Source organism: Miscanthus floridulus, chromosome 9 (genome assembly GCF_019320115.1).
Source record: "Miscanthus floridulus cultivar M001 chromosome 9, ASM1932011v1, whole genome shotgun sequence".
Lineage (NCBI taxonomy): Eukaryota > Viridiplantae > Streptophyta > Magnoliopsida > Poales > Poaceae > Miscanthus > Miscanthus floridulus.
Genome location: NC_089588.1, coordinates 58,379,795 through 58,407,693, shown reverse-complemented (window position 1 = coordinate 58,407,693; position 27,899 = coordinate 58,379,795). Strand labels below are relative to the sequence as shown.

Below are 27,899 nucleotides of genomic sequence, written 5' to 3'. Positions count from 1 at the left end.
ATCCATATCAGAGCTTGTTATGATGCTCATGTATTCATCTCAATACATGGACATCCAAACAAGGCCTCATCCTGCAAGGTGAAAATTCATGACAGAAAACAAACTACAGTGTTCATGCTTTTATGCTACAAAACGTAATGGGCTCACTGTCAACAGTACGTCAACCACTATTAGACTTACGCAGCCAACTTACTACCAATACTAAATGCTCAGACAATAATATATTTTGATGAAAATTTGCAACTAGAAGAACAATAAAGCCATCTACAGAACACTACAAAAGGAGCAAAGAGAAAACTCAGCATACAGTTGGTATTATCATTACACAAAATTACAAAACAATTACTAAATCAACGCAAAAGTCAAATCCGTAAACATGCACACAAGAGAATATTCCTTATGAAGATACATAAGCTCAAGCTCAACGTTTCGAGTACAGAATAAATGAACTGAACTGAATATGTCTTCTCTTAGCGATGTTTCACATAGGATAAGTGCCAATTATCTTGACACCTTGAAGGAAGCAGATGTTTCAGTTTCCCCAGGCATGACGGATATATTGCAGTACTGGATCACTGGATCAATTGGTAGGGAAAAGAAAGAAAAATAAGTGAACAGAGTTCTGTAGATGCCTGGGACGACACATTGATCACTGTGAGCTCAGCATCCTTCCAGTTCCTCCAGCTTCAAAGGAGGATTCCTTGGATGCTCCTCCAGTTGCTTCTCAATGCCAACCTTGAGTGCAGTGTCATGGGAGCCGATAAGCCGGACTTCCTTGAGTTTTTGTTTAGAGAGATTCTTTATCTCCATAAACGTCAATGTTGACCCACTACAGCAGCGAGCTGTCAGCAGCTCAAGATTTTGCATTGCTTCTGATCCAAAGGATATATTTAAATTTGAGCTGCAAGTAATCTCGAGGATCTTGAGATTTTTATAACAGCGCTTCTGTATTCCATTCAGCCAGACACAAAAATCAAGCTTACCATCACCATCTTGAAGAGGCTTGACACAAAGACGTAGAATACATAGTTCTTTTATTTCCCCAAGATACTTAATTACTTCAATTTCTTCTGACATGGTTATCTCCAGTTCCAACTTTGTGAGTTTGGGAAGATCTTTGATCCAAGCTGGCACCTCACTTACAAGACCATATAACTTAAGGCTGTGAAGGTTTTGCAGAGGCTTCTCCTGTGACAAGGAGACTTCATTCAGACAGGCTTGATTTCCTTTGCTAAGCCACACTGACAAGGACTCCAGGCGGACATGGCATGAGATGGCAGCACAGAACTCCTTGCAGTTTTTCTTGTTGATTCCGTACACTCCGAGCTTGCGCAATTGAGTGAGCTCCTTGAGCTCTTTCATGATGGCCTTTCCTCTACAAATACCAGTGTCGATAAATCCAAGAGTGTGCAACGCCTTCAGTTTCTTAATCCCAGTAGGCATCTCAACGCCAACTCTTTGACGAGATGTGCAAAGGTCGGGCAACCAACAAACGAAAGAACACGGTGGTGGTGATGGTTCCTCTGCTGGGCCTGGGCCTGGGGCGGTGGTGCCAGCTCGGATGTACTGCAATTTCTTCAGTTTGGTGATGGACTTTGGCAAGGTGACTATAGAGGTGCGTCTGACATCAAGAATCTGGAGCTGCCTCAGATCGCCCAGTGAACTTGGCAGACAGGAGACCTCGCTGCATCCTCGCAGAGATAAGAACTTGAGGCGAGACAGCAGCTTTACAATCTTCTCGACATCTCTATCTGATACACCCGACGCATTCTCCAGATCAAGAACCCGAAGCACCTTCATGCTTGTAGATATGAAGAACGGCTTCCAATTCCCGAACACTGTCAGAGACCGCAGGCGCATCAAGTCGATATTGTCGAACACAATTTCGTCTCTGTCCCAGCTTTCTTGTATGACAAGGTGCCGTCCTCTGCGTTGAGTGGTTGGCTGGCAATGCTCTTTGAGTGCAAAGACCTCCAGAGCAATGGTAATGTTCTCTTCCACAGGTCGCGAGATGATGAATTCGTGGAAGAAAGCACTGACTTTGTACAACACCATTCGCATGTGTGCGATGGATGTGAGGCATGGCTGCTGGATCATGCTTAGCTCAACCAGCTTCGAGAAGAGCGTCTCTCCGTTCTCCTCCGCTGTATGCTTGTTACTGTCCTTGGAGTGACCCTCTGCTACCCACCGCAGCACCAGGCGTCGCCGCCGGATGTTGCAGTCTCCGGGGAAGATCGATAAATAGGCGATACTCTGTCTGAGGTCATCTGGCAAATCACGAAAATAGGAATGCATCCAGCCAAGCAGATGACTTAGAGAAGCTAACTGTGGCTCATTCTCGAGATAATGCATAAAGTTATCTTTCATAGACCCCATAATATTGTGCCAGCCGTTTTGACCCGTGGCCAGCTGTTCAGCTATAGCTATTATTATTTTGGGAAGTCCGCCACACCGAGAAACGACTTTTCGTAACTCTGGATCTCTACTCCTGTAGAATTTTTTCTTCCTTTCCGGTACCTATTAATTATTGCAGAAAACATGAAATAACCATATATATTTGATATAACGGGACAAGACAGTAACAAATAACAACGAAATTCACGTATATATGTTGGTGTTTCAATTTCAGATAATTAAGGGAATTCAATACTTTCGTACCTCTGGATCTCCAACATGAGCCCTGTAGAATTCCGTCCTTTCCAGGACCTATTAATTATTGCAAAAAAAAGTATGAAATAACCATATATTTGATATAACGGGACAAGACAGTAACAAATAACAACGATATTCACGTATGTTGGTGTTTCAATTTCAGAAGTATACTATGGGAATTCAATTTGAAGGGACCTCTACTAAAATCAAATTCATACCCATATGGAAAACCAAACTAGAACCAAAATGCCGCTTATTCGCTTGGATATTACTCCACAAAAAGATCCTCACAGCCAATAATATAAGTTGTGAAACTTTGCCTTTTACAAAAGAGGCATGGGCACTTATTATACAAGTGGTTTGGATTTTCTAATCTCAACATGGTCACCATGACATGTCCCCGACATAAGTTTTGGCTTAAATGTCGGATCAAAGTTTGACAAAAAAAAATAGATAAGATATATTTTGATGGCATCATAATCTACTTTTGGTGGAACATTTAGAAAGAGCGAAACAGGAGAACTTTTCAACTGAACGAGTTGTAACCAAGACAAGTCGCAATGCTATGCAAAATGACATCCAACAGTTTCGTTTGGCCATGCACCCAAATAAGGACTCAAATTAGCCGGCTAGTCGTCTTTGTTTCTTGGAGTTGAGTTTTCAATCACTAGTAAGTTGGGTGTTGGGAGCACAGCCATGCCCCTAAGGGTTCACACAATATTAACGCCTTCTACTTTTGATTTTCCAAGACACCTTGTGGTTTGAGGGAGCAGCGGAAGCTGCGGCCACCAAACCACGAGTCCTCGGGAAGCTTCAAGCACTGTTGTGGAGGCTCCAAGAGCTCTGGCCTGACTGATGGCTCCTGGCGATCGGCATACGAGGGGGACCCCCGGAAGCCTTCGGCCGCATCACGAAGGCTTCGAGAGATCGACGACCAAGGAGAGCCCCGGGGAGTGTTCGCTCGTCGAGGGAAACATCCAAGGAGTTGACGTACTAGGAGGTGAGCAAGTCCCTCGCAGTGACGATAAGGGAGCGACGGCCCAAAAGTGTAGAGGCCCAACTACCATTCTGGAGGGCCCATTTATAAATGCAGTTTGGAGGCGTAATGTCTCTTCTTGTCCTCGTGACTGTAACAATACACAGCTATGGGAATATTCTAGAATATATATAATCTATGTCGGTGATATGGACCTAGGATACCTCACCGCCTACAAAAGAGCCTGCTACAACTAGGGTGGGCCGAGGATGGTGAATATGAGGCCCAACAGAGAAAGGGTGCATCGTCAGACTTGGTCGACAAGCAACTGGATGATTGGAGCTTGGAGACCTAATCAGGAATCACTGATTCTGTACACAGATTTTCTTGTAACAAACTAGGAAGCTTCTTATGTAAGCCGATTGGGGCTAAAACTATAACCCTACCTCTCCGACTATATAAGGCGGGGTAGGGAACCCCCGATTGGTACCTCAACATATTTGCTCATAGCTCATAGCAATCTAGGAAACTAGACATCAGCACCCCTATAAACAACTAAACAACGAGCATACGATATAAGAGATCTATTCTCAACTGAACGTAGTGTACCCCATACCTGAACCAGAATAAATCAGTGTCCCGTGTGCTACCCACCTAGTTACCTGTGTGTGATACGCTAATCTACATTGCTAGAGCCTATACCTTCGATAGTTGGTGCGCCCGATAGGGGGCTTTGCGCATAGATTTCCAAGTGTTTTAGATGGAGATCATCTTCAACTTCGACGACGGCGAGAAGCTTCAACCAAGCAGCGAGATCTACTTTGGCAGCATGGACTTCATCATTGATCAACTCGGGAACTTGCACCTGCCGGAACCCGAACCTGTGACGTAGGAGGATGAGCCGCTCTCCATCTACATGTTCCTTTCTAGGCTCAAGGACGCCTTGGCGATAGGTGCTCCTGTGCTGGCACATCACATGGACCTCTACACTCGGGACTTCTTCAATGACTTTGGCCGGGGACATGTCCTCAACTAGGCCATCAACTTCCTACGGGGATCCCATCAATGAGTTCCTAATGTGGATCCAGAAGGGCTACCGTGTGGCATCCTGACCAATTTCTAGATTGGTCTAAGGAATGCAGCGGTAGGTTACCAACATGTGCCTCGGCAATCCATGGATGCTGCCTCTGATCCTAACATCCTCGGCTAAGAGGCTAGGGGTAGGGGGCATCACGATAACACTAGATTTGTCATGATATGGCAAGCATCCACCATATCAGTGATGACGACATGATCCTCGACTATGATGTTGCTAAGATGGCGGACGGCCAACTCGAATCCTATGATCCGTTCGCCAGCTGGGACAACTACGACATTGACGATGACCAAGGTAACTACACCCCCGAGAGGGCATGTTACATGGCCAAATTCAATCATGATGGCAACCCGGATGTGGACAACAACAGACCAGATAGTTCGCCATGCCGAACTCCGTTAGGAGGGCACGACGACGACAACAATCAATGCCTCAAGACCAAAGCGGAAGTTTGAGAACGACTCCTATGAGACATTGACTAGCTGGTGACGAGAACCTAACATAGGGGTATATTAAGTCCCCGGGCTAAGGATGCGATAGTCCGACTAACCCCCCCCCCCCCCCCTCGGCTGACTCTCTGAATCAGCTAGGGGATCGGGGGCTACACCCATCTGGTACGCTCATGTGCACCCACTGGTAAATAAGGGATGGCTTGGCAGCCCACAGGTGGCCCTACCCCAAGAGAGTTCTCGGTATTAGTAGGGTGAGCCTAAGAAGGCAAAGTCATCTTTACCCAGGGCTCGGAGGTCTCGGCAAAGATGCAGGGATTCTTGACCCAAGGAGAGCCCTGGCCGAGCCACTGCCTCCACATCTGTCCCAACCTTGGCTCGGGGTGACACTTGCCCCGCGCCAGGCCAGAAGCCAACTCTAGAATATGTTAGACGTCCAGAGCTTAACAAGCACAGAAGCACTTCGTCACCAGCCCGTTCCACAGCCGCAAGGAGCTGTCGGCCACTACCTCGATTTTGTCACGCCTGGGGCGTGACACATCAAAACAAGGAACTCCCCCAAGCCCGCAGAGTGGAGGGCTCCTGGCCCGCTTGGCAGCCTCTCCGGGTAGGGGGCAGTTGCCTTGCCTACATAGGAAGCCATGAGGAGGCACACCCTAGGAAGGTACCGCTGTGACAGACATCTCTTGGCGGTTAGGACTAGGTTGCAGTAGTGTCATCAGGGAGTGGCTGCAACTACAAGACAAAGGAGCACCTGGCAGCACGAAGATGGAGAATACCAAAGCACAAGGCAAGAAACCCTAGGAAAACCACCTGATTTGTACTCCCATGACCTTCCTTGTATATAAGGGAAGGTATGGGCTCCCATAGAGGGGATATCGAACCCCAACTAGACTAAGATCGATAGATCAACATAGCGCTATCCCCCTACATCTCTCTTTCTCGATTCCTCCATTGTAAGAACTCTCGTTTGAGCATTCCTAACACAAAGAACATCAAACTGTTGGACGTAGGGATCAAAGGCCCAAACCAGGATAAATCTCTCGTGTCCCTAAGTGTTTTGAGTGCTTAAGCTACCAGAGGTCCACACACCGATCCACGACGAACAACACGATGCTTTCTGTGGTTATGAACCCACGACAGCTGGCCATCGAAAACAATGACCTCCGACGCTGGTACCACACTCTCGAGGATCAACTCCGATGATGGGGCAGTGGCGTCAACAATGTGATACTCCAGGAAAGCGAGGACATTCGGGTACACCCAAGGGTGACCCAGAACCTGGCGAACGACATGCCTGCACGTTCATCAAACATGGGGCAATGCACGATTTGCATGGTCAAAACCCTAATTGAGACCATAGTGAGGCAACTTCCAGAGCTGAGTAGATAGCGCACAAGCACCTCTCGAACTTGGCAGCCCCCACCTCGGTGAGACTTGGGGTCTCGAGCTCCCTCGAGGGATGACAGCGGTGAGCACCAACCGACGAACCCCCCGTGACACTCTGTCCACCATCGCCTTGGCAAGAACAAATACACTTGTAACACCATCGACACACGATGATGCACAAATGAAGATCACAACCACGAGCACCAGAAGAGGGACAAGGAGAGGAACAAGGATGGCAACCGAACGCCACCTCGGGAACTGCACCGACATAACAAATGCGAGCACTCGCTGCCCAACAGCAAGATGAATTGGAGGAACGCAAGGGATCGCACCCCTGAAAGCTACCGGTCCAAGACCCCTGATGAGCGAGGCCACTCACCCGATCCGATCGGCTCAAAAGCATCCAAGAGTAGGGTCTAGTTTGCAGCAATGCCATTGGGCTTTTGGGCACCACACAGCTTCCAAAACTACTACAGGAACTCGAAACTTGAAGAACTGGCCAGGGGACCACCGGCTGTCTATAAAGGCGGTGGGGGCTTCGGATCCGTACTTCTTGGTACACTACATCCCAGTATACCACGCCGACTTAGCTAGGTCATGGATAGAACACCTCGACGAGCGCCATCCGCAACTGGTACACGTGCTGGTCTGTGATTGTAATAGCTTTTGTATTTGTAACCATACAAAAATGAGAAAAGGTTGTTTGACTGTAATATTTGAGTTTGTATTTGTAACAGATAACACATTTGATTGGATTAGGTAGATTTTTTCCACAAGGCAATGATTGGGACACTGCATAATCATGGAGAATACAGTGGGACCGTGAGAAGTTTTCATTCTGTGTGCAACACTAACATGCAAACAGATCAGATCTAGAACCCTCCTTCTATATTATTTGATCAATGATTTAGGAACAAAAAGCAATCCAGTGCTTCTCTTATAGATAATGTTGTGTTTAATTGTTCTTAATGTTGTTGATTCTTTTTTCATCAGAATCAATGGCCTAACTATTGAGCACCTCACTATCTCAAGCCTCGTGCTATGCTAGCTTATGCTCTTCAAAGGGAGTACGACGATGTTTTTTCTTGCCTTTGTTCCCAATAATCACCACTTCGATCGGTGGTACACCATGGTGGACTGCGTTAGGGAGGTGCTAGCCTAGTATAACTTTAGGATGGTGAATTAATGACGAAATGTCTCACGCTGTCTATGTTGTTCTGACCCTTAAGATGTCAATTATCTTCATGGCCACTCATGGTAGTGGTGGAACAGACATCATATCCTTGTCCTCATGCTAAACACTTGCCCACCATCCTAAACGCTAAACGATAAATAGTCGGTCACACTTTTTTTTACCGTTTAAGTTATTTAGATGGGGTCTAAACAGAGTTAAACAACCTTAATAGTTTTGTATGGTAACACTAAAATATACATATTTATGTATATAAAAGTCTAATTTGCTAGAAAGTATACATACTTACGCATGTAAAAAATAGATATCTTGCAAATAGTTTTTTTGGAAGGAAATTGAATCTCATCCCACCTCATATATTTATGATATTAAATATTAATTGGGTGCCAATGTGGTACTTGTAATCGTCCTATTGGTTAAATGATGAATTAAATTATAGTTTATTCCACTTAATTATGTCTAATTCCATTTTGTATTAGACAGGTGATGTAAATGGTTTTAAACAGTCCAACCGTTTAATTGGCTAAATTATAGTTTATTCCACTTAATTATGTCTAATTCCATTTTGTATGATGTAAATGGTTTTAAACAGTCCAACCGTTTAATCGACTATTTAGGGCCTAAAGAACATGGGCGGCCTTTGTTTTACAATTTAAACATTGTTAAAAGAGCCTAAACTAGGCAAACAGTGGTGCCACTACTGTCATCAAATTAGTTCATTTCTTTTGTTTATTAGTGATTTAGTTTAAATTGGTCATGTGAAAGACCTAATAGATAGAAAAATACCATTTAGTTTGGTTATTATTAAAGGATACAGTTATGTTTGTGTGGAATGTGTAGTATATATTGTAGTGTGTGCCATGGTTTATCTTGTTGATCGATCTTGTGGAAATCACTATCATGTTGGCATTGGTTATACTGTTAGATAGTTCTAAAATTACTTTAGAAAAATATATGTTTAATAGTTCGTTTATAGAGCTATCAAAGATATTAGTTTTTAATCATTAAGATTAACAATGGCTATCTCCTACGGTGCACGAGTCCTTGGAATGGTGAGAGATCGATACTCCCTCCTGGATCGTATTTGGAATCGCGAAGAATAAGCCATTATCTCCCACCATTCCAAACTTTGGGGCTCATCTCAGATACTTGTTCACTTGAGGCATTGGTGATAATGTTAGATAGTTCTAAAGAATCATTGAGAGGTGAGGGTCCAATATGAGTGTTTCTGTAGTTGTGAAAATTCATTGAACTAACAAACATATTGAAAAGCAGACATGACAAGATTTCAGAAAACCAACATATATGGGGACAAACTAATCCTTAGCGGAGCAGCATACTGTATGTTGAGCAGAGAGAGTGGTGACCGGAACAACGCACCTTTTTGAAGACATTAATGGCCGAATCATTGTCTAGACATTTGACGTTAAATACAAGCTCAGGTGTGCTCGCACAGTGGAAGGCAACACTTGGTTCCGTTGTGATAACAATAATGGTCTTAGAAAATCCAGACAATGCAGCTTTTATGATGTCCCATTCTTTTGTGGACTGCAGATTGTCAATGACGATGAGGGACCAGTGATCTTTCAAAATCTTTCGGCACCCTTCAGTGGGGTTTATATAAGCTTGAACAGATGCATTATCCAACTCCAGATGTAGGCTCCGAAAGAAGTCCCTTGCAATGAAAGGATGCGTTACATCGACCCAAGCATAATTCTGAAATGCTGATCCCGTACGCGTACTCTTTATGGAGCTATACAAACTTCTCACTAAGGCTGATTTCCCAACGCCAGGTGTCCCCCATACTGAAATCACATTATCACCGATCCGTGCCTTCATTATATAATCAGCTCGGAGCTCATTGATTTGCGATTCACGTCCAACGAGAGTGAAGTGGTCCACAGAGGCAGAAGCAGCACTGTTTCTTTCGTTGACGCTCGTTGTATCGCTGGCTTCATCACCATTTTCTCTGACACTTTGAGAAACCTGAAAGCAGGAGTGCTTATTTTGATGAAGGCACCTCATAATAAACATTTAAATTTCACATAAAACTAAAGTAAATCCAGCACGTGCTAGATGCAAATCCACGCGTTGACAGAGCTGGGGCCTTTTTGGATGAAAAAGGGGGAAAAAAGAGGAAGGAACGGTACAACAAATTGATATGTGGTCGATCTAGAAGATTTCATTGCTGTCACCGAGGCCGCTTTTTTTATCACCATGACTATGCCAGAAATGCATATTAGTGACACGGCTAGACTGTCATCAGTGACACAGAAAAAACACATCACTGATCTGATGTGTTTACATCAGTGACGCGTATAGCCAAAACAGAGCGATGTGTATAGCAAAAACACATCAGTGATGTGAGTTGTCAATTAAGGTGTCTCCTATATGCTATTTTGGCATAGTGCTTGCGACACATGCTTTGCAGTATAGATACTCGAGTGGGGCCAGTCATGTGTTTTATTGAGCCGTTGCTAACTCGCACACGATTGCGATATAGGAGTATCTTTATATTTTTATAAGTTCCATGTCATATTTTGTTCCATTAGGACAAAGCTTTGATTGACAATTACTCTATATATTGATATGCTAGTTTATCTTATATAAAATCATAAGTATTTGTAAATACGAACTGACTATAGAAATTTTGCATCATAAGATTATGTATTAATACAATAATATATAGGTGGTCAAAGTCTTATCCAAATGAAACCAAAATGTGATATGGTATTTGTCGTGGGTTCGTAACCACAACTAGTAATTAGTGCTCAATTAATGGTCGATGTGTGGGACTTCGGTGGTTAACACTTAAGACATGAAAAAGATTTATCCTGGTTTGGGCTTTGAAGTCCTGCATCCAGCAAAGAGTTCCTTGTGTTAGAATGCTCAAGCGAGTTCTTAAAATGGAGAGAGAGAGAGAGTGTGTGTGTGTAGGGAAGTGTATTGTTAGCTCTGATCTAGTGTTTTGGATGAGTCGATTGAGATGGGGGGGATCGAATCGAATTGGGTTTGATTGGATCTCTCTTATGGGGTTTAGGTAGTAGTGTCTCCGGAGGGCAATGGGCATATAGGTTGTGGGTTTCTCTAGATTTCTTGATCGCCAAGGGAATGCTCCAGCATCTTCGTCTTCGTCTTCAAACCGTTGGAGACGTTGGCATTCCAGGCGTGGTCATAACCGAAAATGTAGAAACTGCCCATGGCAGCCTTTGCAGTTGGCAGTGGTAGGTCCATGCTGACCGGGGTTCACCATACCACCTGTCTCTGGCTCGCTTGCCCTCTACGTCCCTTGCAAGCTAATGGAGACGAAGCCTGGTAAGACTGGCAAGTGGGTCCGGCGCCCTCCTTTGTCACTCTGACAGAGCCCCAGAGCGACGGAGACTCGGGCATCACGGGCTCTAGTAGGGACCCAATGGAAACGCACGAGCGCAGCAGCTAGGTGTAGGCCCTGAGCTCCAAGCCAATTAGGAGAATCGGTCAAGGGGTTAATTGCGCTGTTATGGTAATAATTTAGGGGTTTACGTATCCCCTGTTAGAGGTTCATCAGTATTTGAAATCAATTTTCTTGTTGTTACCATAGATTGTGCCTGCTAGCTATTTTTGTCGCTCATGATGAGTGTATATTTGTACCTTGTACTAGGGAATTTTCTGACTATTATCTCATATATATTATTAGGTTTTTCATACGTAATTGAAGAATCAACGACCCTAGCATAGGTGTAATGCACTTTTGGAGGTTGAATGATACAGGGCTAACAATATTTGCTAGTATAGTGAAGCTGGAGCCAGCATGGATTAGTACTTCAATTGTTGTGTTGGGGGCCTAAATAAAGCCGAGGGAAATCCTATGTCAACAGCAAGAAATCAACCACAATATCCGAAATTTGTTAGAAGTAGCATTGAATAATTTTGTATGGATTGCCTCGTTTTCCTATACTTCACACCAGCAACACATATTGCAATAGCCTTTTCTTGTGCGTGTTTGGTTAATTATATTTGTGCTGAAGCTCTAAGAGACAATTCACCTTAGCAAGAAATGCAACGTCAATGCATGTGGCGGACTGGTCGACGCCTAAGCTTTCTATATTGCTCGCCAGAGCAGGAAGGAAGCGAGACAAATGGGGGCTAAGAGCCCTGTGACCAGAAATAAAAGGGATTAAAGGCAAAAATCAAAGCTCTAGCAGATCTCTTTTTTGATCCTCATTTTTTAATTTTTTTCTCAATTGAGAAAACCATCTCAATTCCTCGAACAATGGTAAAGAATTAGAGATTTTCCTCAACTCCCTTCTTTCTTCCCCTCTAACTGACCTCTAGGACCTCATGCTTTGGTTGCTTCCGAGCAGGGCAAGCGGCATCATGCTACGCCGTCGCGCCGTGCCCCGACCCCAGAGCAGGGAGGGCTGCCACCACGACATGCCCCACACTGGGAGGGCCACTGCCACCACCGCGTCGCGCCTCCACCGAGCCCCACCCGCTAATAGCGGCTAAATTGTAAATAAGAGCAAATAGCTTCATCCTCTACCAACAGCGATAGCGGCAGCTATAGCGGGAGATTTAAAACCTTGACTGTAAACATTTTATTTTCGTGATGAAAACATCATAGTGTTCTGGGCTTACCGTCTTGAAGAAAACACATGGAGAGTGATCATCTGAGGACCGCCGGAAGTATGAATGTCCGGTGCAGAAGCTTGCAATCTCGAAATGCTGTGTGGACACTATGATACGGCTCCCATTGCTCCTATCAGGCAGGTATGTTCGGATGGCATCCCACTCAACCATGCTGCACATGTCGTCCAGGACAATGAGGTATTTCTGCATGTTCATGTGCTGAACGAATTCCGCGAGATGGCCCTCTGCTTCCCGCTCCTGTATTCTCTTGAGAACGCTAATTCCTCTTATTGAACCAACAGGTTGCTCTTCAACTTCTGGAGAGTTTGCATAGAACTGAACCAACAGGTTCTGGATAAATGCATGTGGATTGAAAGGATGGATCAGCTTTACCCATGCACGGAATTGGAACTTCCGGCAGATGTCTGGGTCGTCGTAGGCGTTCCTGATGATGGATGCTGTCTCAAGCTCACGCCCTCTCGACCACACTGATATCACTTGAAGTCCTTTGTCGTCCTCGGTGATCAACCTAGTGAGATCTTCCAACACGCGGTACATTCTTGTGTTGGTGTCCCCAGGCCCAGCGAGCATGCCTAACACTGCTGTACCGGTAGCTGGCTGCTGCATCTCCATGACACGGCTGGAACCTGCAGAGTCGTCGGTGAGAAGGTTGTAGCGTGCCTTCCTCTGGATAACATCCTCCACTCTCGCCTTCAGTTGCTGTATCTCAGCTACTGCCTCATCCAGGGGCAGGGTTCCTGCTATGCAGGAGGGAACAAAGCGGCACCACCAATCGGATTTGGTGTCCATGTGGATGATGAACTCGATGCAATCTTCTACATCGTAAGCGAGGTCACGAACCTGTGTTACCAAGGTGCTCACAATGTAGTTCTTGACATGCTCTTTATTGATGGCCTTCAGGAACGACTGCATCATCTGGAACTCTCCAGTGATGAACACAAGGTCACGCTGTGCACTCTGCCGCAGATTTTTCTCCTCTTCAATCGCGGACAGGGCCTTTGTCAGCGTCCCTTCTACGAGGGATTTGGCGACCCCAAGCACTAGGTCCGCCATTGCTCCCTGTTCTCTCCTTGTCCTTGTGGTTCTCTTGTGTGGAATCGGCTAGCATGCAGGTGATTATGCTAGAGAGGTTCCGCATAGTGTCATTGCATAGAGGTGCGTGGCACCATTAAAGGCCTTGTCGGCAAACTAGTAGTTTTTTTTACATTGTAAAAACAATAGGAGTACTACGACTGGCAATGATGTTAGAAAAGTTAGGTCAATATATATAACAATAACAAATAAGTAGTACCCTCTCTTCCAAATACAAGGCATGTAGGTATTTCAAAATTCAAACTTTGTTATCTTTGACGAACAATTAACTTAATTATATTAAAAGTTTGTATTACAAAAATAGTGACATTAGATTTGTATCTAGAAATACTTTCTAATGATCAAACTTTTATTTCTATAATTTATATATTATAAGAAAAATTATATGTTAAAATATGTTTTTAAAGTCCGCATCAAGTCAAATCGCTGGGTCATAAACTTCGCTTCGACAAGTTGAGCCATCAAATTAAACAATCGTGTACAAGCTGACGCCTTTTAATAAATGCACATGCAGTTCACTTGAACCAAAACACAAAATTAATGCAACTAGGTGTCACATTCGGGGTGCGTGGTAGGTGCCTCTTGGTCACATGCCGTTGTCACATTCGGGGTGCGTGGTAGGTGCCTCTTGGTCACATGCCGTTGTCACATTCGGGGGACAATGTTTGCTTCAAGAACACACAATACTCTCTGTGTCCTTGATTAACTGTCGCCGTTGATTTCCATATCGAAAATTTAACTCGATTTATAAAAAATACGTGTAATATTTGTATCTCTAAATAAATATATTAAAAAACTAGATTCAAATATCTATCTAATGATATTAATTATGTACCATAAATATTAATATTTTTTATATATATTTAGCCAAAGTTATTTCTCCGGAAGCAAAAACGATAGATGTTCAGAGACAGAGGGAGTACAGGCCAAGTCAAGTCAATGGATGGAACGGACAAAATAATTTTCTACAAATATCTTCGCAGCTTAGACTTGGATCCTGTTGAAACAAGTGTAACTCCAACGTCTATACTGGATGTATAGTTTGTAGGCTAAATTAAAATTGTTTAAATATTATTATTAATCTAAAATTTAAAGAAATGAGTCATATATACACTAATATATCTACAGCTCTACATCCAGGATTTTCTAGAGTTACATGTGACCAGCCGTAGAAAATCCACATATTTTCTGGAGCTAGAACTCTACCAAATAGGGTCTTAGAGTAGTTGATTCCACAAATTAAAACTCTTCTCAAATTTTTTATTTTCTTTTGTGCCTGTTAATTTTTAAGGTTGCTCACACGAAGTGCAAGATCAAAAGCTGCTGTATCTGGTGACGAATTCATAAGTAAAGGCATATAGAAATAGCTATAGGATTCCTAATTTCCTATCACAACTCCTGGGAAAATCACCAACTGCTCCTTACGACTCGCAAATCCAGACGTAATCTCACGGTACCTGTCCTGGCTTCGCTGGCGCTAGCCAATCTCGGTTGCCTCTGATTGTTGATTGATTAATTCATGTGCTTTCGATTTGGTTACATCCCATGTGACTCTGGTCCCGGGAACCCGACATGCACGCTCCGGCGCATTGGGACCCAACTAATCAAAGGCTCGGGAGCTACAACTATTGTCTACTAGGTACTACTGTATCCTATATAAGTCATTCCGATTTGTTTGGAGACTCATGTTTATAATTTTAAAAAAAAATATCTCATGTTTGACTAAATTTATATAATAAAATAATGATATTTATGATATTAAATAAGTATTATTAGATTCTTTATTAATTATATTTTTATAGTTAACTATTTGATGTTATAAATCTTTGTAATTTTCTCTGTAATTTTGATCAAACTTGAGATACTTTAACTCTCAAAAAAATTAAAATAACTTATAATTTGGTACGGATGGAGTACCATGGTTCTTCACTGGGACGTCGATGCAGTGCTGAAGAGATTTCTGCACCATGCCATCACTAGAGTCGACCAGATGTATGCCATCACCATGCCCCTCCCTAGGGATGTGTTGACAACAAAAAGTACCGATCAGTATAATGGAATCCACCAATAAATTCGTAGCATCAAGACGATCAAGAAATATATATGAAACACCAAATTTGGAGTTCAAATGAAGAAAAGAAAGTTTTTGTGCGCTGCTAGCCTAAACCAGCCTGGCCAGGTCGCAAAACTGGCCTAGCTGGTTTCTCTGTGCGCCATCCAGCAAGCCAAACTAGCTCCATGAAAACCGGCCAAACTAGCTCCATGAACAAGAACTCCAATTAATGGGGAAGGAGAAGAAGAACATATCTACTAGCAACATGTCGGATAGCAACGGCAAGAAGACAGATGATTTGATCGATCCGAAGAATCCGGGAAATATCATCTCGCCATCTATCATCGATCGACAAGCTTCCTGATGATTTATCTTGCCAAAAGATACAATCCAAGCTTTCTGACGATCTAGAAGCGTTCCTTGTGAGCTGCTCCAAAGATGGCGGAGCAACATTACTCATACCGTGAGCCTATCTTCGGCACTACGTCTGCTACACCAAAGGTAAAAACTAATGAAGAGGTTGAAGATCTTTACCCTACTCATGTCGATTATGCAAAGATGTTACATGATCATAAAACTGGGACCGAAAACATCCTTATGACTGTTGTTAACATGATCATGTCTCGTTTTGATGGACTAGACAGTAAGAAAGTCGATTATGTTGATGCATCCACTGGTGAATCGGTTTCTAAACAACCTCAATATGGCATGCCTTACAATTTTTTATGAAAATCAAAGCTTATACGCAGCAGCTAATCAAGCCAAATTGGCCTCTTCGGCATTTAAACCGATAAGGCCAATTTAGGTGGTGTTGGCACATCTTTGCCAATGGTCACTTTTACTCCGAATTTGGTTCGTAACGCGCAAACTGACACTACGCCAGAACACGCAATCACTACCGGAGCATCACTGCGGGGTGTGCTGGAGCCGGCAGTAACTACTAATCACTGCCGGGTGGTAAGGCGAGGATCCAGAAAATTGGAGGGAAGCTCATCACCCAGCAGTGATGGTGCCTATCATTGCCAGGCAGAACCACAACCCAAAAATCATATATCACTGTTGGGTCAAGTTGCGAGCCGGCAGTGATATATACCACATCACTACCAGCTCATTCTTCAAACCGGTAGTGATATACCCCTGCCAGGTCAAGCCACTACCCAGTAGTGACATTTTGCATATCACTGTAGGTTTTCTTTCTGACCCGCTAGTATTCTTGGTGGCCGTTTGATCTACCTAACTATGACATCATTGATTCTCCACCGTTGATCCCACATACCACCGTTTAATCCCACCTACCACCATTGCTTCTTGTTATAAAACCTCTACCATCCCTGTCGATTGATTCAGTATATGCAACAGACTGACTTATATTCACTTATAGTATCCATATGTGCTCTCTGTAGGACAAAGCTCTCCACATACACCTTTTGGTAGATTGTACTCAACATGATGCACCAAAGGTACTAGAAGAGTGTTTGTAAAGATAGACCGACGCCAAAGCTAGATTGCGCTGGTAGCAATATGATGCTATTCAGCGCCCTAGTTGGTCATTGGTCTTCATTGAGCTAGTGGCCCTAGCTCTTCACCGCCAGAGGTTACGAGGATCCCCGAGCATGCTACGTGTGCAAAGTGTTGTGTGCACATAAACCACAAGTGTTGTGGTCATCCAAAAGACGCTTCAGCAGTGCACGGCCATACTCGCCAGAGGTGTTATTATGTATTTGTAGACTTCGACACTAACATGGGCCTAACATGTGCAAAGGTTATTTTTAGCCTATATATGCATGCAATTTTATTTTATGGTTTTGTTAGTGTAAGTTTTATGTAACCTTTTCACATTCAGTAGAATGTTTATTAATTTGTGTGGTACTTCATATACTAAATTGTTTAGAATACATTGTAAGGATCTAGATGGCTAGAGGGGGTGAATAGCCTATAAAAATTCTTCTACAAACCACAAATCACTAGAGAAAAGTAGTTAGTACAAAAGGTGACCCTAATAGAACTATAAGCACTAGCTGTAGTTCACTTAAAGAAAGCCCCCTACACAAGTCTAGTAGCGGTTGATTTCTATGCTAACCACTTCACATAAGCTAGTAGCTATACAACTAAGCTACAGAGCAAACTAGAGAGCAACTACAAACTAGTTGCTACTAAACAAGTACAACTAGCTACTCTAAGTTACTACTAACAAGAAAGCTACTGCTATCAACTACACAATTAACTAGCACTACACAAACAATAGAATGAAATGAAATACAAGTGTAGAGCTTATACCGAATCGGGCAAGAGAGATGACACAATCAATTTTTCTCCCAAGGTTCGGTTGCTTGCCGACAACTTAATCCCCATTGTGGAGAGTCTTATGGTGAATGATTTGCTCACAAACTAGCATAACACACTAGACCCACAACTTGGGTGTCACAAGAATCAATTCCACAAGCCCTCCTTGTAGCCACACGCAATTTATTAGAGTATCCCCTTTCCACTCCGTGGGGTAGGATCAAGAACCTCTTAACAATCAACTTGATTGGGGGCAGAAACAATCACCAATTCCCCTTACCAATCACCGAAGCTCCAACCGTCTAGGTGGCGGCAACCACCAAGAGTAACAAGAATGCCCAAACTTCAACAATCCCTAGTGCCACCAAGATGCAATCCAACAATGCAAATCAATCTCTCTCTCAAAGTGTTTGCAAGAGCACAAGTGAACAAGAGAGAGTGGGAGGCTTTTCTCAGCTCTAGAGGGATGAAAGAGTTACAACAAGTGACCAAGAGAGATCACTATTGACGGTAATTATAACACATTTTTACATCTTGAAAATACCATTAGCATGCCTCGAAAGAAAAGGAAATGAGCAGTGCATAAGCATATTTTATACAAATAATATGGTTCCACATGTACATGGATTATTTTAGTATACAGGTGAAATACAAGCAAAGGTGGGGCTAAAAGGGGTAAACCCTAGGGGGGGGGTTGCCCGACCCCCCAATAACCCTAAGCCCTCAATCCATATAACAATGCAAGAAAACACACTTAGGGACATTCCCAACCACCAGATGAAAAGTGTGATTTCTTTATATGGCTAACAAGCAAAGCACACGGATTGGAGGGCCCACATCTTCAACATTAGCAGTAATATAGAGGCCCTACCACTTCATACTCACACTAGAAGATAAGGAGAGGCCCCCCACCAACTGGGGTGGCCTCACCAGTCATTGGGGGGGTTGGCTGACCCCCCTGGTGGTCACTCGACCACCCTCCCTCTCCGCCGCCTTCTTGCATGCCTCCATGCAAAGAAGCACAACTCCACTAAATCTTTGATAGGTCAAGATGGCAGACTAGAGGGGGGTTGAATAGTCCTTTCAAAAACTTAATCATGTCGGCTAACCGAAATAAATGCGGAATTAAAACTATCGGTCTAGCTAAAACTACACACCTCTATCTAAGTTCTCAAGCACCTTACAAGAGATCCTAATTGAGCAATCTAAGGTGCCAGGCTAGGTAGAGTTCACCTACACAATTCTAGTTTGCAAGGTCACTCAAACCTATGCAACTAGTATTCAAGCAACTGGGGAGCTCGTACACATGCTAGTATGCAAAGCCCACAAAGCATAAGCTCACTAGCACCACTCAATAGCAAGGCTACACAAGCCAAACTAGAGAGTTCAACAACTACTTAGCTACACAAACTAAGCAATGTAACTAGCAAGGCTACTCAAGCCAACTAGTTACGCAAGAGAGCTACTTCTATGCTACACAAGTAAAGTAGCTACACAAGAGCAACAACAAGCACAATATATGAAAAGTAAATACAAGCTTGTGTTGGGAGTAGGCAATCCAACAGGATGAACAATGTTGACACGATGATTTTTATCCCATTGAGGCAAGCTCAAGGTTGTCGCCGGTCCTCTTGCTAGTGGTGACCCTCAAGTCACACTCTCCAACGTTGAGTGCTCACCATGAGCTCTAGCACTTGACACGGCCGGACCACTTGACGCTCTTCATAGCTCGCTCTACTAGAGTTGCTCTTTGCGTCTCCCACGGGGCGAGCACAACACCACTCACAAGCCTTTCTCTAGAGCCACGCACAAGCTTCTTGCAGGCTTCACGACGGAGATCACGCCACCAAGCCATCTAGGAGGTGGCAACCTCCAAGAGTAACAAGCACCACCGGTTTGCAACTCGATCACCTAGTGCCACACCTTGTCTCTCAATGCAACGCAATAGCGATCACTCACTCGCAATTGGATGCAATCACTACTTGCACAAGTGAGTTAGATTGATCCCAAGCACTCCAACATAAGGCCACAAAGACCCAAGGGTGCTTAGCAACTGGCCAAGGCTAGCCACAACTCCAATTTATAGGCCTCATATGGAGAGAGCCGTTGGAGCCCTTCATTGCAGCTTTCATGGGGGCATCAGACGCTACAGTTCGACCATCGGATAAACGCCAACAACGTCCGATGCACCACCCGTGGCCACGTGTCACTAGCCCTTTGATTTCAACCATTGCCGCCCAATGGTCGACTCCGCATGCCTCTGAACGCTGAGTGTCTGATGTACATTGGACAAAACACCGCCAACGTCCGATGCAATCCAGAGAGCATCCAAAGATGCCAAAACCACATCAGACGTGTCTGATGCCTTGCATTAGACAAAGCCACAACGTCCGATGCCCTCTCTAGCATAACTGACAGCGCAGGCCCACTGGTGAACAGTGCAAGTGTCGCGTCCAATGCACGCTCGCGCTATCGTCCAATGTCACAACCGCGGGCACCCGAGGCTAGGGTTAGGCATCGTACAAAAACTATATTTGTCCGATGCAAATGCCACCAGCGTCCGATGCTCCACAGTGAGCATCTCTCCATTTCTTCATCCCCTTTTGCAAATGTGCTAACACCCAAGTGTTCCACCAACTTGTGCATGTGTGTTAGCTTTTCATAAACATTTTCAAAGGGTTTCACTTGCTCTTTCTGCGCCACTCGATCCTAGCATCACATGCAATGTTAGATCGTTGAAGTGGCACTAGATGACCGATATGCAAATAAGTTTTCCCCTCTTGATAGTACGGCCATCTATCCTAAACCCAGTCATGCACTTCTCTACACAACCTTTGACCAGTGAAATGAAATGCCCTACAAGTCACATCTTTGCCTTGAGCATTACATTTCATCTCCTCCAATGTTGATGCCACACAAGCACCAACCTCCATCAAGCCTTTTGATTATCAACATGAATCATCTCTTGGCTTGATCTTCCTTGAATGATATGATCCACTTCATATCATCATGTGACCTTATTGGTTCATCGATCACAACCTTGCTCGCTCTTCACCGTTGCCCTTGTCCATCGGTGCCAAGTCTTTGCCCAAGCTTCTCCGCCACATGCGGTGCGTCGCTCCAAAGCCTCCGTCTTGCCCTTCACACTTCCAACCGGTCCATCGATGCCAAGCCTTGTCTTGATCTTCTCCACCTTGTCACATGACTCCATGTCATGCATCACATGCAATAAGCTCCTTCATTGACACATAGGTGAGCATTGCAACAAATCCAAGCCACTCCATCATCATGGCTCAAGTTGCTCACACTAATGTACATGTGGACTAATCACCTGTGTATCTCACATAAACACATATTATTCCACCAAGGTTGTCACTCAATTACCAAAATCAAACAAGGACCTTTCAATCTCCACCCTTGATTTAATGATGGTTTGATCCAATGGAGGGGGATGGAGTGCACATGGATCCATGTGCCCACCTCCAACTACTATAAATAGGGGGGCCCCCCTCACTCTTAACACACACCACAAGGAGCAAGCCTCTCCACTTTCTCAAGATGTAGTAGTAGTGTTAGTATAGTTGGGAGTTAGAGGAGTCCCTTGTTTCCCGATCTAGTCTTCAAGGTGGTTTGGTATAGCTATTGTATTCCTCTCTCTATCTCTTTGTAAGACTTGAGTTATATTATATAGTTATCTTCTCTACTTTGCCTTAGTGCCTTACTTTATTGCAACATGACTAGTTATGTTGTAGTGGTTATTAGCATAGTCATAGTTGTATGATAGCAAGATAATGGTAATATACCTTTGCACTGGTTCACCACCCTTAACATGGTGCTCTAATCAACATCATCAAAATACAGATTAGAGTAGTAAGATATAGTGTACACATGGTGTCTAGACTATATCTTACCTATGTCTGTGGCTTGCCCCTCAGTTTGTTTGTGGTAGTCAGCAGGTGGTGACAACCCTGCTTGATCTTTGCATTCCACCATGTTCGGGCAAGTTCATAAAACATAGATCTTCTTGTGCTTGGTAGCTTAGCACCCTTCTCATCCCTTTCCGTTGGTAAGTGGCATTGTGACCCAAAGTGCAATTGTGTATGAACAGTGTTCTTGCTTGATACAACTTGACTTGCTACGTTAGAACCATATGAGTAGAGATAGATCTTTGGAAACCATGTGCTCACTCGTTGTCTTCCCTGCTAGCTAGACTACTCTTTTTATCTTTATGTTTGGTCTTCTCCTCTGTGTCATCTCTCATCATATATATCACTTACCCCCACTTTAGTGTAGATGGTAAATTAGTTAGTAGATTCATCATGGTTAACTATAATATTCTTTAACCATTGCTTCTCTAAGCATAAATATGATATGTTAGAATACTCCATGGTAAAATGCTACAATGGTATATTATGTGCGCTTGCGGAATCCTATTCTTGAGCAAAAGAAATACCAACACTCACAATCCCATGGCTCCAACTATATATAGAGGAGACATGATAATAGAGCCATTACCCCCTTCATACCCCTTCAGTAGACCCTGGCAGTCCACTGCCAGGCTCCAACAGTCATTGACAGCCCGTTCCAACAGCTAATTCAAACCCTAGCATGTAATCCGATGCAAACACGAATTAGTCCGATGGTTGGGATCTGATGTCATCCAGAGAGGACCAAAATCGCACTTTAGACCATCGGATTAGTCCGATGATTAGCATTGGAGTAATCGCCACTCCGATGGCTAGTAACATAGATGTCCCTACCATATACATGAAGTTTGTACAATGCTATCTTAAAAGGTGAACTAGTAAAATGATGTTAATCTCCGTCCTATTCATGTCATTATCCATTGTTTATCTAAATTTTCATTTAAATTCCATGGCAACACACTATAGACTACTCCAGAACACGCAATCATTGTTGGACTGTCACTATCGGTTATGGTGGAGCCAGCAATGATAAGTACATCACTGCCAGTTTGTGGCTTCAACCGGTAGTGATAGTACCATGTCTATCAATGCCGGATCAAGCAATGAATTGGCAGGCAGTGATAGCATAGTACTATCATTGCCGGTTGAAGCCACGAACTGGCAATGATAGGTCCACCCATCACTACCGGTTTATGGCCACGAACCGATAGTGATAGTCTATTTTGCACAAAAAATCATAACATTTTTATATGACATCGGATTAAGATAAACTTTATATAAAAATTGTAGAGTTTAAAGAAATCTAAAACTTTGTAGTTGACAATTTTTTGATTTGAGATGGTTTAAAAGTCCAAATACGAAATATAAGTTCTCAGATCAAATTTGAGATGACCAGCAATGCCGAATGGAGATGAAGTCAACATCAAAGTTGTAATACTCGACGAGATCTACAACTTTGCAGTTAACAACTTTTTTATTTAAGATCATTTGGAGTGTCAAATATATAATATAAGATTTGAAATTGTGTAGTTAAAAGAATATCGTCAGCTATATAGTCACATGTCTCACGTAGCTCAGCTAGTATGCACATGTAGGGGGATGTTAAAGTTGAGGTCTTGAGTTTGAATCCTGAGAAACACATATTTTTTGAATATTTACCACTTATCAATGAAGTTTTCTAGACCTGGAAGTGATGAGGTGCGACCCCGCAGTGACGAGGGTGCCCCTATCACTACCGATTGTCCACTGACAGAGCCAAATTCTGCAACAATGCACGGGGTATCATCTAGTTATGATAGTTTTTTAGGTACCTAGTGTATGTAGAAAATACGGACCCAAGCATGAACCAATAGGATAAACCCACCTGAACCTGCTAAATAATAACTTGTTCCCACCCAACTTAACCCATAACCTATAAATATAAATGTTATAATAATTATCCACATCATCTCCCAATCCACAGGATAATCATGTGACGAAATGAGCTCTTAGGAGGCGACACTGGGAGCGGCAGGTGTGTCGCCTTCCTGCACGTTTGTGAATATCATCCAGCCAACCTCTCTGTTTGAGCTCCCTGGAGGGGACAAGCAATGTGAATAGCGCTTCCTAGGGAAGGAAGAGGTGAACAAGGTGGGCTATCATCCTCACCGGACAAATGCTATGGTTTTGTTGAAGTTGAGGGTGGCGTCGAGTTCGATGAAGGAAAGAGGTAATCCATCAAGAGGTCTGCAGAGGTGGTTACCTCACAAGAGCTATGGTGAGGGTTCGCAAGTCAGGCTAGATGGAGGGGGGAGACGCGACACGTTGGGAGAGAGGTAGGTAGAAAAACCTCGGCCATGGATGCTATAGAGTTGGGTTCGAATAGCTGCTACATCCACTACCCAGAACCCATTTGGAGAAGAAGGTGAAATCTAGGACTTTTGGGGCAACTATGGTTTGTTCCAAGCACACAACACAACTGCCTTAGAGCTAGGGTTCGAGAGGAGAAGTTTGGGGAGAATCTAGTGTGGATTCGGAGGATCTATGGGTGAACAAATCCTTCTCATCTAGTTGGGCCATGGGATGTGTGTGATTCATGCCCTAGTAGTTTGAATTTCACGGAATCCATCTCGGGGAAGGAGGAGGAGAAGGGCTTTGTGTGTGTGGTGAGGGAAGCCATTGCTAACAGGGTAAAGGGAAGAGGTCCTCAACCAAGGAACCCTGATGGAGGGTGGAATTACTAGGGGGATGGAACCAGTTTCAATAAGGTCCAGGGTCCATACCCTTTGCCACCGCAATTCTTCCAACAACCACCGATGCCATAGTTCGGGACCTCCCAAATCCACACATGTAGCAACCACCACCACTGAATTTGGGTCAATTCAATTGGTTTAGAGGCCCTAGACCAAGAGGAGGGGGATTCTAGGGTGGTAGAATGGGAAGGCCATAGGTGGGGAGGCAACAACAATGGTCGGATTAGGATCAAGCTTAGAAGCATCCAGAAAAGGAGAAAAATCAGGAAGCAGAGAAAGTAGAGAGTTAAGGAAGAGAAGGAAAAGGCTGAGGTAATTCCTACCACTAAAGATAAGTTACTGAATGTGGTCTGCTATAAATGTGGAGAAATTGGACATTTTAGTTCTAGCTACAACAAGCCTAGGGTTTGCTTCATCTGTCATCTTACTGATCATGTGGTGGATAAGTGCCTAGAATGGAAGAGAGTTCAGCTGCCTGCTCAGTACTACGATAGTACTAATAGAGGCCTTGGCTTCTATCATATTGATGTGGAACCTAGAAAACATAGGTTAAAGAAATGGTCTGGGATGGAGAACTTTGGTGTATTCACTATTGAGGAAGGTAAAATTGATGAGGAAGGGATTCTAGAAAATCTAAGAGAACTATTTGACAAACATTGGGGATTGCAGTTGAAGAAGGCAGAGGAGTACAGCTACATTGTTAGGTTTACCCCTCAAAAAAAGGTGGAGAATTTGGTGGTCGGAAAGGCCTCTTTGTTCTACCTCAAGTCCTCAACTGGCCTTGGGTGCTTCCTTCTTTGAAATCATGGAATGGAGATGTGGAACATGTGGGTGAGTTAGAGGAAGTCTAGATGTAGATAAGAGGAATTCCCCCTAAGTGGGTGGACTTGTGGTCCATTACGGATGTGGTTTCTAGTGTGGGAATGCTAGTGAAGTGGATTGGCCAACATTGTTTTCAAACTTCTTTTCTATAGCTAGAGTGAGATTGAAGTGTAAAGATCCAACTAGAATTCCAATAGAGAGAGTTTTTGAGATGAGTGGTGGATGTTATTTGATATCTTTCAAAATAGAGGGAGTGGAACAAGTAGTTGATAAAATAGAAGCTGATGAGAAAGATGATGATGATCTTCTAGATGGACAAGGCTGATGGACAAGGTAGTAAGGAGAAGGGCCAGGAAAAGGATAAGAATGATAAGGCTAATTCTTAGAAGCTAAATCAGATAAGATAGAGGCAACAAGCTAGTCTTCATGGAGGAAGCAAGGTAGTGAGGAGGGGGTTAAGCTTTGTAGCTATGGCTAATATTGGTTCTATAGATAAAACAAATTGTGTTAATCTATTAAAGGCCATGTAGTTAGAAGAATCTGATGAGAAGGACATGAATATTAATATTGATCAGGGTCCTAAACAGAAGGAAGAGGGTGAATTACTCCACTTACCTAGAGAGTGGGTGTATGATCTCAAACAAGCCAGCACCTAGAGGAACTACCTCAAGGTGACTATTCACAAGCTTTATAGGGAGGAGGTAAAGTAGAAGAGGATAAGAATTTGAAACATCAGATCCAAGAGGAGGTGAAGATAAGAGTTTGGGCACTGAGATATCAGAGGTGTATGGGATGGTGAGCACTCAACCAACCAAAGAGGAGAAAGATAAAGCTGGCTACAAAGAAATAATGGTGGGTAAGAAAAAGAAGGGCTCTAAACAAGTTTGGGGGGGGGGACCAATTCAAGCTCAGAGAAGAAGTTAGAGAAATCAAGGTGATGACAGAACCATGATGGATAAATCTCAAGACCTAAAGAGGAAGTTTCATCTAGAAGAGTCCCATGGTAATCATCTGGTTAACACAAAAATTACTGTTAAGTCTTTATTTTCTATAGCTAAGGAGATTAGTTTAGTGATAGAGGAACGAAATCCTCTTACCCAAACTATGATAGGAAGTATGGTAGATTTAGATGTTTCTAGGAAAATTTGTGTGTGCAGGGCTACCAAAGTTTGCAGTGTAATCTTAGGTTGATACCAAAGTGGTATGGATAATTTTTTCTAAAGGCTCTAAGGGTTTGGAAAAACCTGATGATAATGAGGCAGAAGTAGTTGAAGGGAGTAGTCTGGGTGGAATACCTGGAACTCCAAATGTTACTAGTAACATGGTTCTAATTTGGATAAATTAGAGGAAGGATGGTCTAGGGTAGCTCCTAAGAAAAGTATAGAAAAAGAAGAAAATGATTGGTCTTTTTTGGAATATAAGAGGTTTGGGCCAAATTGGTAGAGTTCCTACTTTAGCTAGTAGAATTAGAGATAACCATGTAGATTTTGTTCATATTATGGAAACCAAGAAAAGAGAGTTTTCTATTGGGTTTTTAGGTCTCTTACTGGTAATATTCACTTCTCTTGGTGCTCTTTGCAAGCTAATGGTTCTGCTGGTGGAATCTATTGGGGAATAATGCAGACATTTTTAACATGCGTAATAGTGAAGTTCTCAATTTCGCTGTCAGTGTTTTGCTGACTAATAAGGCTATTGGTTTCTGTTTTAAGTTGGTGGTGGTGTATGGCACCCCTGTGAAGAGGGGAAGCAGTCCTTTTTAGATGAGATGGATAAGGTAATGAGTTCTTGGCAGGGTCCTATTATTATAGGAGGTGATTTTAACATGGTTAGGTGTAAAGCAGATAAGAGTAATGGGGGATTAATCATAAGTGGGCTAAACTATTTAATGACTAGATTAGATGGGCCTTGATTGAGTTAAATCCTTCTGATATGAAGTTTACCTAGACTAACAATCAGAACAAACTCAATATGGCTAGAATTGATAGGGTTTTAGTCTCTACTTCTTGGAAAGCAACTTCCCCCTGGCTAGGGTGAAAGCTCTAGATAGACTTCCTAGTGACCATAATCCTCTGTTATGGAAAGAAAAAGGTTTAGATTTGAGAAGTAGTGGTTGGAGCAAGTGTCTTTTAGGAGTGTGGTGGAGAAAACCTGGGAGGTCCCTTGCAATGCTAAGAAAAGTTTAGATGTTTGTCAGTTTAGAGTTAGAACTTTTAGGAGATTAGTTCGAGGTTGGGCTTCTAATCAGGTAGCAGCCATGAACAAGACTAAGTTCAGTTAATAAATGAGTATAGCGGACTAGAGGCTGCAACTGAGAGTAGAAGTCCCACTCAGTTCGAATATGATAGGTAGTTTAGAGGAGGAGTTGAATATGTTTTGGAGGTTGGAGGAGATTAAGATTAGACAAAGGTCTAGAGATAGAGATATTTTAGGAGATAGGAACACTACCTATTTTAAGGTTGTTGCCAATCAAAGAAGTAGGAAGAAAAGGATAGATTATCTGGAGGGTCCAAATGGGCATGTGAATGATCAGAAGGGTATGATGGAGATACCCTTGAATTTTTACAAAACACTTTTTTGCTAAAGAGAATAATATAGGTGACTCTTTAGG

At 43.2% G+C, this 27,899-nt stretch overlaps 1 protein-coding gene across 1 annotated transcript; it reads right to left on the bottom strand.

Moving 5' to 3' along the window:
* Nucleotides 1-291: 291 nt before the first annotated feature.
* LOC136481985 (disease resistance protein PIK6-NP-like) lies at nt 292-13,583 on the bottom strand. The gene is made up of 4 exons (XM_066479244.1): nt 12,372-13,583; nt 9,135-9,740; nt 2,659-2,706; nt 292-2,517 (listed from the first exon to the last, which is right to left on the bottom strand). The coding sequence occupies exons 1-4, from the start codon at nt 13,434-13,436 to the stop codon at nt 661-663; spliced, it is 3,576 nt and encodes a 1,191-aa protein (XP_066335341.1). The 5' UTR covers nt 13,437-13,583; the 3' UTR covers nt 292-660.
* Between the last annotated feature and the right edge of the window lie 14,316 nt (nt 13,584-27,899).

Bases quoted from the DNA above. Each gene is read 5' to 3' on its own strand.
- LOC136481985 (XM_066479244.1), bottom strand. From the start codon at position 13,436: ATGGCGGACCTAGTGCTTGGGGTCGCCAAATCCCTCGTAGAAGGGACG. The intron at 9,741-12,371 runs GTAAGCCCAGAA...TCCTGCTTTCAG, and splicing joins CATGTGTTTTCTTCAAGACG to GTTTCTCAAAGTGTCAGAGA. The intron at 2,518-2,658 runs GTACGAAAGTAT...AATAATTAATAG, and splicing joins CTCATGTTGGAGATCCAGAG to GTACCGGAAAGGAAGAAAAA.